The sequence below is a fragment of the Panthera leo genome, chromosome A2 (genome assembly GCF_018350215.1).
Source record: "Panthera leo isolate Ple1 chromosome A2, P.leo_Ple1_pat1.1, whole genome shotgun sequence".
Taxonomy (NCBI): Eukaryota; Metazoa; Chordata; class Mammalia; order Carnivora; family Felidae; genus Panthera; species Panthera leo.
In genome coordinates this window covers 94,427,762-94,444,205 of record NC_056680.1, presented here as the reverse complement: position 1 = coordinate 94,444,205, position 16,444 = coordinate 94,427,762, and the positions used below count along the sequence as shown (strand labels likewise).

At 34.5% G+C, this 16,444-nt stretch overlaps 1 protein-coding gene across 6 annotated transcripts in view; it reads right to left on the bottom strand.

Annotated features, from left to right (window-relative positions):
- AKAP9 (A-kinase anchoring protein 9) overlaps positions 1-16,444 on the bottom strand; it is a 152,621-nt gene that overhangs the window by 19,482 nt on the left and 116,695 nt on the right. For all 6 annotated transcript variants that reach the window (XM_042917550.1, XM_042917567.1, XM_042917578.1 and 3 more), the window contains 10 exons: positions 13,108-13,260; positions 12,582-12,761; positions 10,671-11,744; positions 9,151-9,291; positions 7,967-8,455; positions 7,462-7,525; positions 7,021-7,142; positions 6,246-6,437; positions 5,794-5,982; positions 318-462 (listed from right to left, as the gene is read on the bottom strand). In XM_042917550.1, the coding sequence (XP_042773484.1) occupies positions 318-462; positions 5,794-5,982; positions 6,246-6,437; positions 7,021-7,142; positions 7,462-7,525; positions 7,967-8,455; positions 9,151-9,291; positions 10,671-11,744; positions 12,582-12,761; positions 13,108-13,260 (2,749 nt within the window). The remainder of the gene's footprint in view (positions 1-317; positions 463-5,793; positions 5,983-6,245; positions 6,438-7,020; positions 7,143-7,461; positions 7,526-7,966; positions 8,456-9,150; positions 9,292-10,670; positions 11,745-12,581; positions 12,762-13,107; positions 13,261-16,444) is intronic.

The following is a 16,444-nucleotide window of genomic DNA, read 5'->3' as shown; positions in this document are numbered from 1 at the left end:
ATCCAAAGCAGGCACTGAGCTGGCAGAGTAGATGCGGGGCTCAAGCTCAGGAACTGTGAGATCATGACCTGAGCTGAAGTCGGATGCTTAACTGACAGAACCACCCAGGTGTCCCCATTTTAAATATATCTGTTTAAAAACCAACTGGACAAACCTTTAATTCCCAGAGTAATTACTGTAAATTATTTCCATTATATGAGAATGAGAAGAAAATGTAACTGAAAGGAAATGTGTTTTAAATGAATACAAAGAGGGGAAACAAAGTGAAATATTTCCACCTATTTGTTGTTACCACATGAGCCGGACAAACAGCATACCTTGGCTTGGTTGATCGCTTTCTTGTTCTCTTTTCAGAGTCATTTTCAGACCATTCAGTTGAGCATGCAGTGCTTGAATTTCAGATAACAAACTCCTTCTATCTGCTTTCTGGAGGCATTCCATAGCTGCTTGATATTCAACATTCTGTAATAATGCAAAATAAAAAATCAAGTGAAGAGAGTTGTAAGAAGAATAAAATTAACAACCAGGAACTCTGAAAAAAATGAAACACACATGCTAAAATTCTGGTAAGATGCTAATTTTCACTTCCTACTCATTAGGATTTACTTTTTAATTAGTCTTTACATTTATTTTGAAATTCTTTAAACATACAAAACACAAATATAATAAACACCCATGTACACAGCCTAAGAAATAGCACTTATATAGCTGAAGCCCCTCTATGTATAACTCCCCAAACACCTCCTCTGCACCACCTGCTTGAGAAATCACCAAATTTGAAGTCTAGTCTTATTTTCATGCACTCTGCATATTATGTTATATATACACACCCTAAATAGTATACAGTACTGTTCTACAGTACTACTATCTAAATAACATCATATGGTATTTTCACTTAATGAAATTAAGAGATTTTCATGTTGAACTATCTGGAATAACACATATAGCTCTATTTCACAATCATTTTCAACGTTAAATAGTATTTCATAGTATGAATAATACAGTACATTTGAAATTCTTTTCGTATACTTTATTAGATACTTTTTTGTTTGCACATATTTGTATCATTCGTTCATTTTTCCAGTGGTGGTTTATTCTCATTGGATATTTGGTCTTCAGTTTCCTTTTCTTATGATGCCTTTGCCTGGTTTAAGAATCAGAGAAATACTGGCCTCACAGAATGGGTTGGGAAGGATTGGTATTAATTCTTAAAATGCTTGGTAGAATTCACCAGTGAAGCCATCTGATCCATCACAGGCTTTTCTTTGTGAGAAATTTAAAAATTACTAATTTAACTCTTTGTAATGGGTCTATTCACATTTTCTATTTTTTTCTGAGTAAATTTTGGTAGTTTGTATATTTTTAGAAATTTGTTTACAAGGCTATGGAAACAATTATTTTTAAAGTTACATTTTGTTGTTAAGAAATCAGATTAAAAATAAAACTTATTAAAATATTTAAAAAAATATTTAGAGAGACCGCATGAACAGGGGAGGGGCAGAAAAAGAGGGAGAGAGAGAATCCCAAGCAGGATCAGCACTGTCAGTGCAGAGCCCAATGTGGGGCTCACTCTCACGAACAGTGAGATCATGACCTGAGCCGAAATCAAGAGTTAGATGCTTAACTAACTGAGCCACCTAGGTGCCCCAAGAAATCAGATTTTTCCATCTTGATCTTATATCGAGCAACATTACCAAACTTTCTTATCAATTCTAAAATACCATGTGTATAGGTCCTTTTTTGTTTTCTACATGGATGAACATAGAAAACATCCATTTGTATGGATGATAGGTCTTCTCATCCCTAATTCTTACTTATTTTTTATTGCTTTGCTTTGTTAGCTAAATCTTTAGGACAAGGTTGAACAAGCTACTGAAGTTAACAGTATTTAAAGAAAAATTTTTTAATGTTTATTTATTTTTGAGAAAGAGAGACGGAGCACTAATGGGTGAGGAAGAGAGAGAGAGGGAGACACCGAATCCAAAGCAGGTTCCAGGCTCTGAGCTGTCAGCACAGAGCCCGATGCAGGGCTTGAACCCACAAACTGTGAGATCATGACCTGAGCCGAAGTTGGATGCTTAACCGACTGAGCCACCCAGGCGCCCATGAAGTTAACTGTATTTTTAACATTTAACTATAGTTAAATACATTTAACTGTATTTTAAACATTTAACTATAGGTATAATGGTGGTTGTAGGTGTTTATTAAATAGACCCTATGTAGTTCAAGAAATTTCTTTTTGTTTTTAGCTTGTTATTTGTTTTAAAGTATAAAATTCTTGGGGCACCTGGGTGGCTCGGTTGGTTAAGCGTCCGACTTCGGCTCAGGTCACGATCTCACGGTCCGTGAGTTCAAGCCCTGCGTCAGGCTCTGGGTTGATGGCTCGGAGCCTGGAGCCTGCTTCCGATTCTGTGTCTCCCTCTCGCTCTGCCCCTCCCCCATTCGTGCTCTGTCTCTGTCTCAAAAATAAGTAAACGTTAAAAAAAAAAAAAATTAAAGTATAAAATTCTTCATTTTATTTATTTAACTTGCTGTATCTCTTGAAATGATCACTAGTTTTATTTTCTCTTTAACTGTTAATGAGTCACATGAGTTATTTTTAATGGTATGCTACCTTTGCATTCCTGGATAAGTATAAGGTGACTGTGTCTCTAAAAAATATACAATGGTGGATTTGGCTTAATATTTTGTTTAGGATTTCTGCATCTACGTTCATGGATAAACAGACCTGTAAGTTTTCTTTCTTGTATTATTCTTTGTCTGATTTTCGCAATAGGGTTACATTTGCTTCTTAACAAAAAGACAGGGCATTGCCCCAGTCATCCAACAATGGGAAGCATATGTTTAAGCCTGGAATTAGCTATTACTTGAATGTATGCTAGACTTCACCTATAAAACCTGTAAAAAAAAAAAAAAAAAAAAAAAAAAATTTTTTTTTTTTTTTTTTTGAGCTGGGTATAATTCTTCTGGGTATTTATTTTTATTTCATATTTTGATATAATTTCAGACCTACAGAAAAACTCCAAATATTGTACAGGAATCCCCATATAGCCTTCTTCCAAATTCTCTAAATGTAAACCACATTTGCTCTATCACTCTCCCTGTATATATCTAGGTGTATCCTCTCCCCAACCCTAACCCCTGATAACCACTGATCTGTTCACTATCACTATAATTTTGTCAATCCAAGTATTATGTAACATATAGGAGGTTTAGGGTATCCTTAGTTTGGTCTTTTTTAATTGCTAAGTAGTATTTCATTATATGGATGTGCTGTAATTTGTTCATCCATTTACTTGTCAAAGGACATTGGGCTGTTTCCAGTTTTGGGGTATACAAATAAATCTGTTAGAAATATTCTTGTATAGATTTTTACAGAGACATTCGTTTTCATTACCATCTGATAAATACCACAAGTGTGACTTCTAGGTCATACAGTAATTGTATATCTAACTTTATAAGAAACTGCTAAATCATTTTCCACAGTTGACTCTCCCATTTTATGTTCCTATTAGCAATGTATGAGGGATGCAATTTCTCTGCATCCTCACCAGCACTTGGTACTTTCGCTAATTTTTATTTTGGCCATTCTAATAGATGTATTGTGGCCTCAATTTGTTTTGGTCTAATATATCTCTATGAGTAGATTTTAGTTCAGCACAAAAGTGAGGTGGGGCGCCTGGGTGGCTCAGTCGGTTGAGCGTCCGACTTCAGCTCAGGTCACGATCTCGTGGTCCATGAGTTCGAGCCCCGCGTCGGGCTCTGGGCTGATGGCTCGGAGCCTGGAGCCTGCTTCCGATTCTGTGTCTCTCTCTGCCCCTCCCCCGTTCATGCTCTGTCTCTCTCTGTCTCAAAAATAAATAAATGGTAAAAAAAAAAAAAAAATTAAGAAAAAAAAAAAGTGAGGTAGTGTACTTTGTATCAAGAAGCACAAGTATCTGGTTTGTTCTGTTACTGATGATATTAATTCTGATCACTTGGTTAAGGTGGTATCTGCAAGGTCTCTCCACTATACAGTTATTACTTTTCTTTTTATAATTAAAAAAGATTTCTTGGGGATTAACTCTGAGACCATGTAGACATACTTTTCTAATCAAACACTTTCACACTAGCTTTAGAACCCATTGCCGATTATTACTTGAGTTCTTACTTTTTAATAAAAGGTAATTTATTAACTTCATCATTTCTTGTACATACTAGCTGGCATTCTACAAGAAAGAATTTTTATTCATTTATGTATACCAGTATGAATTCATGAATTCTTATTTTAATCTTTGGTTTATAATCTGTTGCTATCATTACTTAGTTTGATGTTCTAATTGTCCTGAATGTGGACATTGGGAACTCCTTCAAGCTGGCTTCTGTGATCTTTTGACATCTCTCCATTCTTCGAGCAACTCCTTGTCAGTAAAACAAGATATTCTAGGTTCATCTTGTACTTTCCCTGCTCCAGCCCTGGAATCACCCATTTCTCCAAGAAGTCCTAGTTCCTTTTAATGGAGAATGTAGTTAAAAATTTAAGACCTGGGCACTAAGTATTTTAAGAGTTTTTTTTATCTATCTATCTATCTATCTATCTATTTATTTATTTATTTATTTATTTATTACTAGCTATAGGTATTTTCAGGTTTTCTATTTCATCCTGAATGAATTCTGGGAAGTGATTATTTTTCTAGAAAATCTATTTGTCCCACAGTTTTGAATTGATGTAAAATTATCCATAATATTCTATTATTTTATATCTGTTATTTTTAGTTATGATCACATTTTATAAAAGTGTGCTTTTACCTTTTATAAAAGTGTGCTTTTTATTAAAGTGTGCTTTTACCTTTTTCCTTAACCAATTCTCCAAAAAAAGTTTCTATCTTATTAGCCTTTCAAAGAACAAACTTTTAAAGTTTCTATCCTCTCTATTATACCGGTGTATGTATTTCACTAACTTCATTTTTCTTTATCACAGTTGAGCCTCATTTGTGGATTATGTATCCATAAATCTGCCTATTCACTAAAACTTATCTGTAACCCAGAATTAATACTAGCATGGCTTTAACAATCATTTTTAAACATGCAAAGGGTGGCAAAACATTTAATCTGCCAGCTGTGCATGTTCTGAGCTGAAGGTGCACTAGGTGACAATTCTGATGTTTTCTTTTATCTCTTAAACTGCAAACAAGTGTCCTTCCTGCCATCTATTCAGTGCTGTGTTCTTTTGCATTTCTGTGCTTTTTAATGGTGATTTTGCTGTTTAGAATGGTCCCCAAGCACAATGATGAAGGACTATCTAGTGTTCCTAAGCACAAGAAGGCGGTATTTTATGCAGAGAATACATGTGATAAGCTGCTTTTAGGCAGGAGTTACATAGTGCTACGGGCCATGGATTCAAGGTTAATGAATCAGCAATACATATAAATAAGGTGTCTTGGCAAATGTCACAACCAGGGGCTCACAGGAACGTGCCTGCAGTATTCCCCTAGTAGCAATGGCTCAGGACGCTCAACAACTTTACAGAATCTAACTACTGCAGACAATGAGAACTGACCATATCTTACTTCTACTTTCTTTGGGCTTATTCTGTTGCTGTTTTCTAACTCCCTAAGTTGGATGAGCAGCTCATTAATTTTCGGTCTTATTTCTAAAATGAGATAAAACATTTAAGGTAATAATTTTTCTCCGAATAGTCTTAGTGGCTCCTATTAAAATTTTAACTTTCAGACCTTCTCCAAAAGTAATCAATAACTCATTTTCTTACTACTATTAAAAAGCACTCTTTGTTTCAACGTTTTATTTTGATACCTGTTCTTGTATTCTCTGTTCCAAACAGTTCAATAATCCAACTGCATCTCTAGTACCTAGAGCTGTCAGCTCAGTCTGAAAAGCAGCTAGTAAAACACCACGCTCCTTTAAGAAAACTTGCTGAAGAGCAAGCAGAAGTTCACCTCGCCAGTCTGGGAAACTCTCATGAGACTGGGAACCATTGTAAACCTAACAAAGAATAAAAACAAAAGTTAATTTTCAAATAAGTAGGCTTATAAAAAGTCTAAAAATGGTATGTATCTACTAACCAAATTAAATGTTAGAGGCCAAAAAGTATATAGATTTACTTTCAAGAGTATGGCTTGTGGCATTTAAATAATACATAGTAATTCATGTGAAAATACATCATAAAAGACAATAATTTAAATTATAAAGTGCCTTACTATTAATAAAGGGCATATAAAACTGTTAAGATGCATAGTATTGAGTACCTCGGCATCTCTTTGCACTTGTATTTTGGTAATTAAGTCCTTAAGAGCTGAGACTGTACTGAGGTAAGCTCTTCTTTCTTCTAGCCAAGATTCTGAAACTTGCTGAACAGGATGGTCCTCTCCATCACTGTAGGGAGACTCGGTGAGGGAGAGCACCTGCATGCCTTCATTATGGACAGCTCTTAGTAATCCCTACAAATCAAAACCCAAAGGCTAGAATTATGACGACTTGTTCAAAAACAGACATACAAACAGAACTAAATTTTAAGCAAGATACCTTTATCAAGTTAGCCTGACTTAGAAGAGTCACTGCAGAAAGGACATACCAGGCTACCATTACTGACTGCCTTCTTCTAATGGAGGAGTAAGCCAATCCCAGAAGACACTGTCTTTTGGGTTGCTCTTATCTGTAAGTTCCTTCTATTTATCTAATGCACTCTTCTTGGATTTAATGATCAGCCACTAATTTAGCCAAAAGAATTATGTAGGAGATAAATTCTAGTCCTTGAGATTGCTTTAATAATTTCGGCACTCAAAAGTAACAGGAATTAAAAAAAAAATTTAACTCTTTATCTCTTTATGCAAATAATTATTACATATATTATACTTTATTATCTGTAAAATATAGGAATAAACCTATATAGATCCCCAAGATTCCTTCTAGCTATGCAATTCTCTCTTCAGAGAGAAACTTACTATGTTCTAATAAGCTGCTATGTTCAATACAGAAATCAGACTGGCTAAGTTTCACTAAAAGACAGCTGTCTTTCAGTACCTTTATTTTCTTTGGAAATGAATCTGTTGAACTTTCGCCTTCATCTCCTCTGTCTTCTGATGCTGTGTCAAATCCCTGACTTTGTGTAAGATAAATTCCTTGACCCCAGTCTGATCCAGAATCTAAAATAAAGAAAACAACAATTGACTATTGAAAATAAACAATTATTTTTTATTAAAAAAAAATCTTTTTTAAATGTTTGTTTTTGAGAGAGACAGAGTATGAATGGGAGGGCAGAGTGAGAGGGAGATACAGAATCCAAAGCAGGCTCCAGGCTCTGAGCTGTCAGCATAGAGCCTGACGCAGGGCTTGAACTCATGAACTGTGAGATCATGACCTGAGCTGAAGTTGTACGCTAAACTGACTGAGCCACCCAGGCGCCTCAAAACAAACACTTTTTAAATAAGTACTACAAAAATGTCAGAAATTTATGTAACTTACCACTGGAACATATTTCTCTAGTTTGGTAAGCATCAGAATGTGTTAATTCGGGTAGTGAGGATCCCTAATTAGAGAAAACAAAAGAATACATAACATTTTTGGCCTTAATAAAAATAGAAATAGGAACTCAATAAATAGTTTTGTTCTTTTGTAATGCTGTCAAAGAACAAAAAACAAATGAAAAACTCAATTAAATCTGTCACATCTTTCACAGTTAAGTGGAACTATCCATGGTTTATAAAAGTCTTCAATTTTTTAAATGGATATTACCATAGCAAACATTCATGAATTAAGGAATGATATTATCACATTCCAAATTTGCAGAGGAACTTGGTAGGAAATTATTATTGGAATACACGAGGTAAAGAAGATTTAGATCTATAATCTTATCACAAGGAAGAGGCTACCCCAAATTTCTTTCTCTCTTAAAAACAAAGAATTTGGCGGGGGGGGGGGGAACCACACACAGAATGTTGAAAAAACATGTATTATGAAAACCAAATACCTCCTTCGATTTCAGACACTGTATCACTGCCTTCAAGGTACCACATTCTTCCGTCAGTAACTGAACTGCAACATAATGCTCCCTCTTTAAGGTTTCAGTTTCTGAAATATGTCTGGATTCCATATCCAAAATTTCAGCAGCATGTAATTCTTGCATCTGCTCAATTTTTTCAGTAAACTGACTGATTATTTCAGTGACTTCTTCTGATGAACATTCACTCTGTAAATCAACTTGGATTCCTGCATTTCTGACAAGAATTTGTGGAGTCTGACTGCTGCTATTGACCTTGAGAGTCCCCTCTGTCTGGGATGCCAAACTTTTACCCACTTTATTAGGAAGTGCCTCTAATATGCAGACTTTTCTGTTTTCCTGTAACTCAGTTTTATCTTCTTTTTCTAAGAAGTAGGATAATTTCTCTTCTGCTTCTATGAGCTGATTCCTGACTTGGCTTAAATCTTTCTGGAGAGATGCCATACTTGTTTCTTTTATCTAAAACATAATGAACAGAACAGAACATTCAATTAAAAATATTAAATGTAGAATTTAAGGTAGAGAGGATATTCATTTTCCTTAGAATAATAGGAAAAATTTTTCAGAAACACTCCTAGATTCCATATATATTTGCATTATATGTAAAATCATAGATGACCTTAGAAATGAAATTATTTTATCAGCCTCATCTTTTTGGTTTTCATGGGATAAGAATTCTCTTTAACATCTGTCTATCTACTCGTTCATTAAGAGACTAGAGAGTAAAAGCATCTTGCTAAAAAATATTCCAGGAAAATTAAGCAAGAAGATAGTAGTAAAGAAATTTGTAATAACTTTTAACCAAAGCCATAAAAGATTTGTTTCCAGCTTTTAAGTTATAAATTTGGTTTGGGTTTATAGAAGAGAATATACTTTGTTTTTTTTTTTTTTGTTTTTTTTTAATTTTTTTTTTTTTTTTAATATATGAAATTTACTGTCAAATTGGTTTCCATACAACACCCAGTGCTCATCCCAAAAGGTGCCCTCCTCAATACCCATCACCCACCCTGCCCTCCCTCCCACCCTGCCCTCCCTCCCACCCCCCATCAACCCTCAGTTTGTTCTCAGTTTTTAACAGTGAAGAGAATATACTTTGAAATGAAATTAAGATTATGTAAAAGTAAGTGAATTAGAAAGTATGTTACTTATTTTACCAAAAGCTCTTCTTGAAGCTTTTCTGCTTTCTCTTTATAATTGGCAAGTTCTTCTTTAGTTGCTGATGATTCAGCTCTAAGAGCCTCAAGTTGACCAAAAAATCCACTTTCTTCACTGGTATGAATTAGCTCAGTAGTTGTCTGAATGATAGTGGAAAACATTTAGAAACATGTTATTTACAAAAAAAATACAGCCAATTTCAAGGTACCTATACATTCTAATGAAGCTTTTTCAGGAATGACTGCCTATCCAATAAAACGGTGTAGAAATAAATGATTCATGCTCTTTCAACAAATAGGAAAACTTTTTTAGAACCATCATTTTATGTTCTTGAGACAGTAAGAAAAAAAGTTATTTTCTAGGAATGAAAGGTACTTCATGTTAGTATGTACCCTATTTATAAATTATTAATGAAATACTGTTACCATTCAAAAACTTTCGTATTTATATCACTTTCCTCAAAAAAATGCCAAGTCTTACTAAGATACTTCTTACACGTTTTATATACAAGGAAAGTCACATTAATATTTTAAAATGACTACAATCAGTTATAGTTCTGGGGAAGAGAAAAAAGCCTAGTAAATGGAAAGAGTTATCATCCTTTGTTTTTGTTTTTTAATGTGTATTTGTTTATTTTGAGAGAGTGTGCACATGCAAGTAAGGAACAGGGCGAGACAGAGAATCCCAACCAGGTTCTGCACTGTCAGCACAGAGCCTGACACGGGGCTTGATCTCATGAACTGTGAGATCATGACCTGAGCCAAAATCAAGAGTCAGATGCTTAACTGACTGAACCACGTAGGCACCCCAGAATTATCATCCTTTGTAAAACAAATTATATATTAATAGAATCTAGATACATCAGTTAACCTCCTGGTATTCATATAAGACTGCATATTTAGTACTCAATATTATAAATATATAAAGTGAGGTTGTGAAAATTAAAGTCCTTCTATATCAGTCCTATGCTAAGAAATAAATGCAATTTCAGATTGTTACATAAGCAGACTTACAAGAGTGAAATACAAATTATTCCTAAGAAAGGAAAGACTCTATTACCAGCTATAAAAGTCTGCAAAAGCTAATGACTTCTTACTGATATGTTAATTCAGTGGAATATTAATATATTTTATTATTTTCCATTACTTAAAATGAATGATCACAAAATACACATATTAGATGGAACAGGAAAAAAACCCACACAAATTCCAAAGGACATTTGCTAAACTTATCATCTCTAAAACATCTTTCACCTTCTTCTGACTGCTCTACTTAATGAGTATGCTAGTGAAATAAATAACATGATTTGAAGACCACAAAATATCGATTTTTCCATTATTTTAGTGATAATAATGGGAGTATACAGAAAAGTAGTATTTTTATAAAACCCCTTTATATATGAATTGCTAGATATAAAGAACACCATATTTAATTTAGTAAATTAGCAATCAAGCTTATGGAACAAAAAAAAGAGAATTTCTTAGGGTATTTAAGTGAAAAAAATTAAGTACAAACTAACCTTGAGAACCTCAAAGTTTCCTTCAGGGCTTCTTTTCCTTTCTTTACCTCCCTGTTTTTTCTCCTCCTCCAATAACTTCTGTAGTTCTAGTAGCCTCTTTTCTTTTTCCAAAGCATTTTTCTCTACAATTTCTACCTGTTTTTTTTCTAAAATCAAACTAGTCTGCATTTCAACCACCTGGCTTTCTAATTCTGATATTCTCAAGGTTAATGCTAATACATTTGACTCCATCTCATTATCTGTAACTTGATTTAAATTCTGTGCATGTGTTCTTTCAAGTTCTGATGAAACTGGTTGTTTATCTTGACAGAATTTTGCATATTCCTTAACTGCTTCAAGTTGGACTTGACTCACAAGAGCAGCAGCAACTTTTTCTTCAAGCACATTCTGTAGGTTTACAATCTTCCTTTTCAGCATCTCTGTTTCAGACTGGCCTTGCTCTTGCATGTCCTTTATTTGTTTATAACACTGGGTGAGTTCTAAGTCCTTTGCACTCACAGTGCCCTCAAGTTGTAGCACCTTTGATTCCAAACTGCTAATGGAACCTTTGCTGTTTTCTTCAAAAGATGTGAAGTCAGTCTGATTTTCTAGGGGTTTAAGAGCATTCTCAGAAAGGACTACTTCCAGTTCAGGTTTGGTTTTGCTCAGATCATCTATGGCCATGTTAATGCTTTTCTCTGGTACACTTTGGATTTCTTCCATATTTTCACGTTCTCTCTTTAAGCTGCATAATTCTTGAGTTAGCTGATTCATTTTTAAATTAGTTTCTTCAAGTACATTTTTCGTAAAGGCCATTTCTTCATTAGTGGTTTCTACTTGCTGTTCCAAAGCCAGTTTTTCAGCTATTACCATATCCAATTGATGTTTTAAACTGTCTGCTTCTTCTGGAAAAGAAGTAGCATCCACTGATGTCTTCTGTTCAATTAATGTCAATTCCTGTTGAAGTTTTTCAATCACTTCGTTGAGCTGCTCAATTTCTTCTTCTCTATTTTTCTTCACACGTTCTTGGTCACTCATCAAACATTCTATTTGGGTTTCAAGATCCTTTATCAGTTCATTTTTTTCTTCAATAACCTGTTAATGAAAAACAGGTAACAGACATAATAAATACATTATTTATATTTTGGGAATTTTTTTTTTATTTTAAGGGCAGGAACTGAAAGTGTTGATCTCACACAATTTACTTCTCAGACATAATAGATTAATTTTAATATAGACCAAGAGTCCTCATCAGATCAATGACCTTATTTTGAACTTTGCTCAGAAAGTTCTATTAAATATAAAGTGATTTACACTTTAGTAGCTGATTTCCTGTGAGTAAAATAGTTAACATCAATGCATTCTACTTGAAAAGAATGAAGTATTAAAATAAAAATGGTCTCCAGAAGATTTAATTCATATCAAATAGAAGAATTTTTATTAGATTTGGTTAGAATGATATGATGAAATCTGAGTCACCAGAGACTCTCTGGAAAACACCAAAAATCTTTGACAATATTAGGAGAGGATAAAAAAATACACATAGCTTATGAAGCCAAGGAGTCACTTTCTTTTTTTTTTTAAATTTTTATGTGTTTTTATTTTTGACAAAAAGAGCGAATGTGCAAGGAGCAGAGGGGCAGAGAGAGCCAGAGACACAGAATCTGAAGCAGGCTCCAGGCTCCGAGCTGTCAGCCCAGAGCCTGACATGGGGCTCAAACTCACAAGCCGTGAGACCAAGACAAGAGCTGAAGTCGAATGCTTAACTGACTGAGCTCCCCAGACACCCGAAACCAATGTGTCTTAATAAAGTAAATGGGTAAAAGAGAATTAAGGTTTATTCAGTGTTTATATTCAAAGAGAAGCTGAAAAATAACCATTTGCCCCTACAATTGTAGCTTAATTTCATGTAGTAATTTTCAATTTGTTTACCTTATTATCTGTTGTAATTTTAAGTTGATGCTGAAGTTTTGTAATTTGCTCATTTAATTGCTCAATTTCTATTTCTTTTTCCTGCATTATTTGAGCCAATTTTCCAAGCAACACATGTTGGTCCTGAGTAGAGATAGCATCAGATTCCTTCATGGCAAATCCCAGTTTCTCCATTTCATCCTAGGAACAAAAATAACCATCCCAGTTAGATAGATCACTATATGCCATTTTCTGAATATTGTTTCAATTGAATCTTACAAAAGATAAAGTACCCAAAATGTACAAATAAACAAAATCAGATAACATACAGTAATTGTAAGTGAATAATTCTTAAAATATTTTGATAACAGTTCTAAAAATTTTTTCTCTCATGATGCAGTCAAATGTTTATGTTGGGTGGAAAATAAGTTGCATGCAAATCCATTTGCAGCCTTTTTTAAGTATTATTTAGCAGCTGGATCCAGCAAATGTTTGATACTAAGACAAAAATTATGAATTATTTGTAAGCAAAGTTTTTCTTAATTACCTTAAATAATTTGTTTTCTTGTTCAAGTTCTTGGAGGCGGGTAGTAGATTCCTTTTTCTGTATTTCTAATTGCATATGTAGTTGCTGAACTTCTTCGTTCTTATTTTCCAGTTCTTCTCTAAACTGCTCTAATTGTTCTTCTAAGTTTGTAATCTTTGATACCAAAATTATTGAAAGGAAAGAGAAAATGAAAACCTGTTTATTTTTAATTTTTTAAATGTTTTATTTATTTTTGAGACAGAGAGAGAGCATGAGCAGGAGAGGGGCAGAGAGAGAGAGAGAGAGACACAGAATCTGAAGCAGGCTCCAGGCTCCAAGCTGCCAGCACAGAGCCCGACGCAGGGCTCGAACTCATAAACCACAAGATCATGACCTGAGCTGAAGTAGGTTGCTTAACCAACTGAGCCACCCAGGTGCCCCTGAAAACCTGTTTACAAATGTTTATTTGTCAAGAGAGAAAGAGTGCTGCAGTAGCTGTATAAAACATAATTAAGTGTTTAAGAGATACGAGCGATGAGAATAAAGGGGTTTCGCTAAGCCAGGTGTAACTGTGTGGTTTCTATGTATTTCAAACTGATCACCACCCTTAAATCATCCTACCCAAAGCCCTTCATAGCAAAGATACAAGGAGCCATTTCTTACCTAAAATACCCTCTGATATAGCAGAAGAGAGTCATGGGAGGAAGGGAAAGGGCCTGCATTTTAAATCTTATTTCATGTTAAATTTAATTGCTATCAAAAAGTTCAAAAAGCTGCAGGATTTGGTCAGTTGTTTTAGCTACCAAGTGAGACTAGCTCAAGTTAGCCCATATTAATACTTAACCGAATGAAAGGTCTGGCTGCCATGTGCCTTGTTTAAGTAGGAGAAAGTAAAGGTAGACACTAAGGCCGTGAGATCCTTACGTCTGAAATACAGAAACTTAAACAGTGAGTTATTAATACCATTTTAGGAGAAAATTAGAGAGTTCCTATGTGTAGGACAAGAAAAATTTAGCTCTTTTCTGAGCATAAATTACTATTAACAGTAAAGCAATTGCTCTTTAATGGTTATAAAGAGACTGAAACTAATGACAAGTTTTAAGTGCTAGATATCATTTTAAAAGTTGGGTTTGATTAAGGAATCGTCATTTGGCACAGTACTTTGTAGGTACTTAATAAATAATGAATGGATTTCCAAGTATGTATTTACCTGATGATCAAATTGCTGCATTACAAGCAACCTAAAATGTAGGAGCAACATTATTCAGTGGAGCTGGCTCAGAGAGCAGCCTATGTATCATTTATTGCCTTAGAACTTGAAAGGAACCATATGCTGCTTACACCCAGATATGTAATCAGAATCATGTCTTAGCACTAAGCAAGGCAAAGCCCTTCAAAATCATTTAGCCTAATAGTTCATTAACAGAAATAGTACTGACACTAATAATAGCCATCATTTATAGACACTTTATTGCCAGGCGCTGCATAAGGTGCTTTATATATATTATTTTTTTAAAGTCTGTAATAATAATCTTATGAAATCTTTAATTAATAATCCAAATTACTCCCATTTCAGAGATGAGGAAGGGAGTCACTGAAAGCAAGGTACCTTGCCCTTAGGTCACAGGCTCCAGCTTTTGAACCTGAGAAGTTTACCTGTGGAGCCTTACGTTCTTAACTATCACTTATCCTGCTTCTAATAACGAATGCCCAAAACTTATACTTACATTATTTTCTGTACACTGGTATTAGACTCAGAAGACACACCTTAAATACATTTAGTAGTTGTGCATATATAATTACCAGGTTAGACTGGTGAAAACTATGGTGATTATATCTTCTTCAAAGTTATCTAATGTAATAGTACTTATACCAATCCCTATCTTCCACAACTGCTTTTGATGAAAAAGTACTACTTTAATATATACATAGACACTGAAGTTCAAAACTGATGCTCCACCTCAAATGCCATTTGTTTTAGGGGGCTACCTCTTAATCCTCGTCACCCATCTCCCCCAACCCACCCTCTGTCAACCACCAGTTTGTTCTCTGTATTTAGACCATGTTTGGTTTTTTGTTTGTTCATTTGTTTTGTTTTACTTTCCTTTTTGATCTATCAGTTTATGGTCAAATTCTAAATTTGATCTAAAGTCTTGCCATTCAAAGTGTGGTCCCTAGAGCAGCAGAATTGGCATCACCTGGGAACATGTTAGATGAACAGATTCCGAAACCCCATCCCAGACCTACTGATTCAGAATCTTCATTTTAACAAGATTCCCAGAGGATTCATATGCACATTAAAGTTTGAAAAGCACTGGTTTAAAGCACTAACATTTCTGTTAGAAGTAGGTGAACTTGAGTCACCACAATAGAGACTTCAATTCCCAAAGAGGACACTGTATGATTCTTTCCTCCTATTCCTCCTATTCAGCCAGTGTCATTTCCAGGCTGTCCTGTTACTGAGTCTATTACAACCAAAAACCACAAGAATATTATTAAGCTTTAAAAATAGAATGGTGGTTATTTGTTTTAATCTTGTTTAATTTAGCTACCAAATGTTATCTAGGTAGTTTGGATCAAATAAATTTGCAACTATTTGTGTTTTCTTTTCGAGTCTTCTCGATCTCTTTCAAATGTGTATACGACTTCTTAGACAGTAGATTCTTTGAAATCTGGTGCTGGTTTTACAATTGGGAGAGTGGTAGTCAACACATGTTAAGAAATAGATGTTCAGTGACAGTCTTTAATACTTCTCACTAACAAGGAATGTTTATTCCCCAATTCTTTGGCAGTACAATATCACAGGACTCCAGAATCAGAGAAATCCAGGAGGAATTCTTCCTCAACTGCTTACTGTGTGACCATGAGCAAGTTACTTAACCTCTCGTAAAGACTCAGTTTACTCATCTGTAAAATGGAGATAACACTAGAGCCTATCTAGTGCTAGGCTACACTCTCCCTGAGGGGGAGAGTGTAAGGATTAATGGCATAGGCATTTAAAATACCACTTTCTAGCACAGACCTCAACAAAGTTAACCATTACTTTTTATTACTGCCATCTGTAAGCTATATCTTATTAGCTTTATAGACAGTTAAAACCTACTGAAGGCATCTTTTTTTTAAAGAAACTCTTCCTTCTATTTCTCCCCACATTATTCGCCTTCTCTCATCATCCTTAAACTATCTTTACAGTTTCTGCTCTATTCATTCTGCATTTCTAAACATACAATAAACTGAAAAAAAAAAGTTTTATACAAATTAAGCCTATAAGAATAATGGAAAATATCTAAAAATATAATGACACATATAGACATCTTATGTTTATACTCCATCAGATATTTGCCTAGTACAGGAGAGA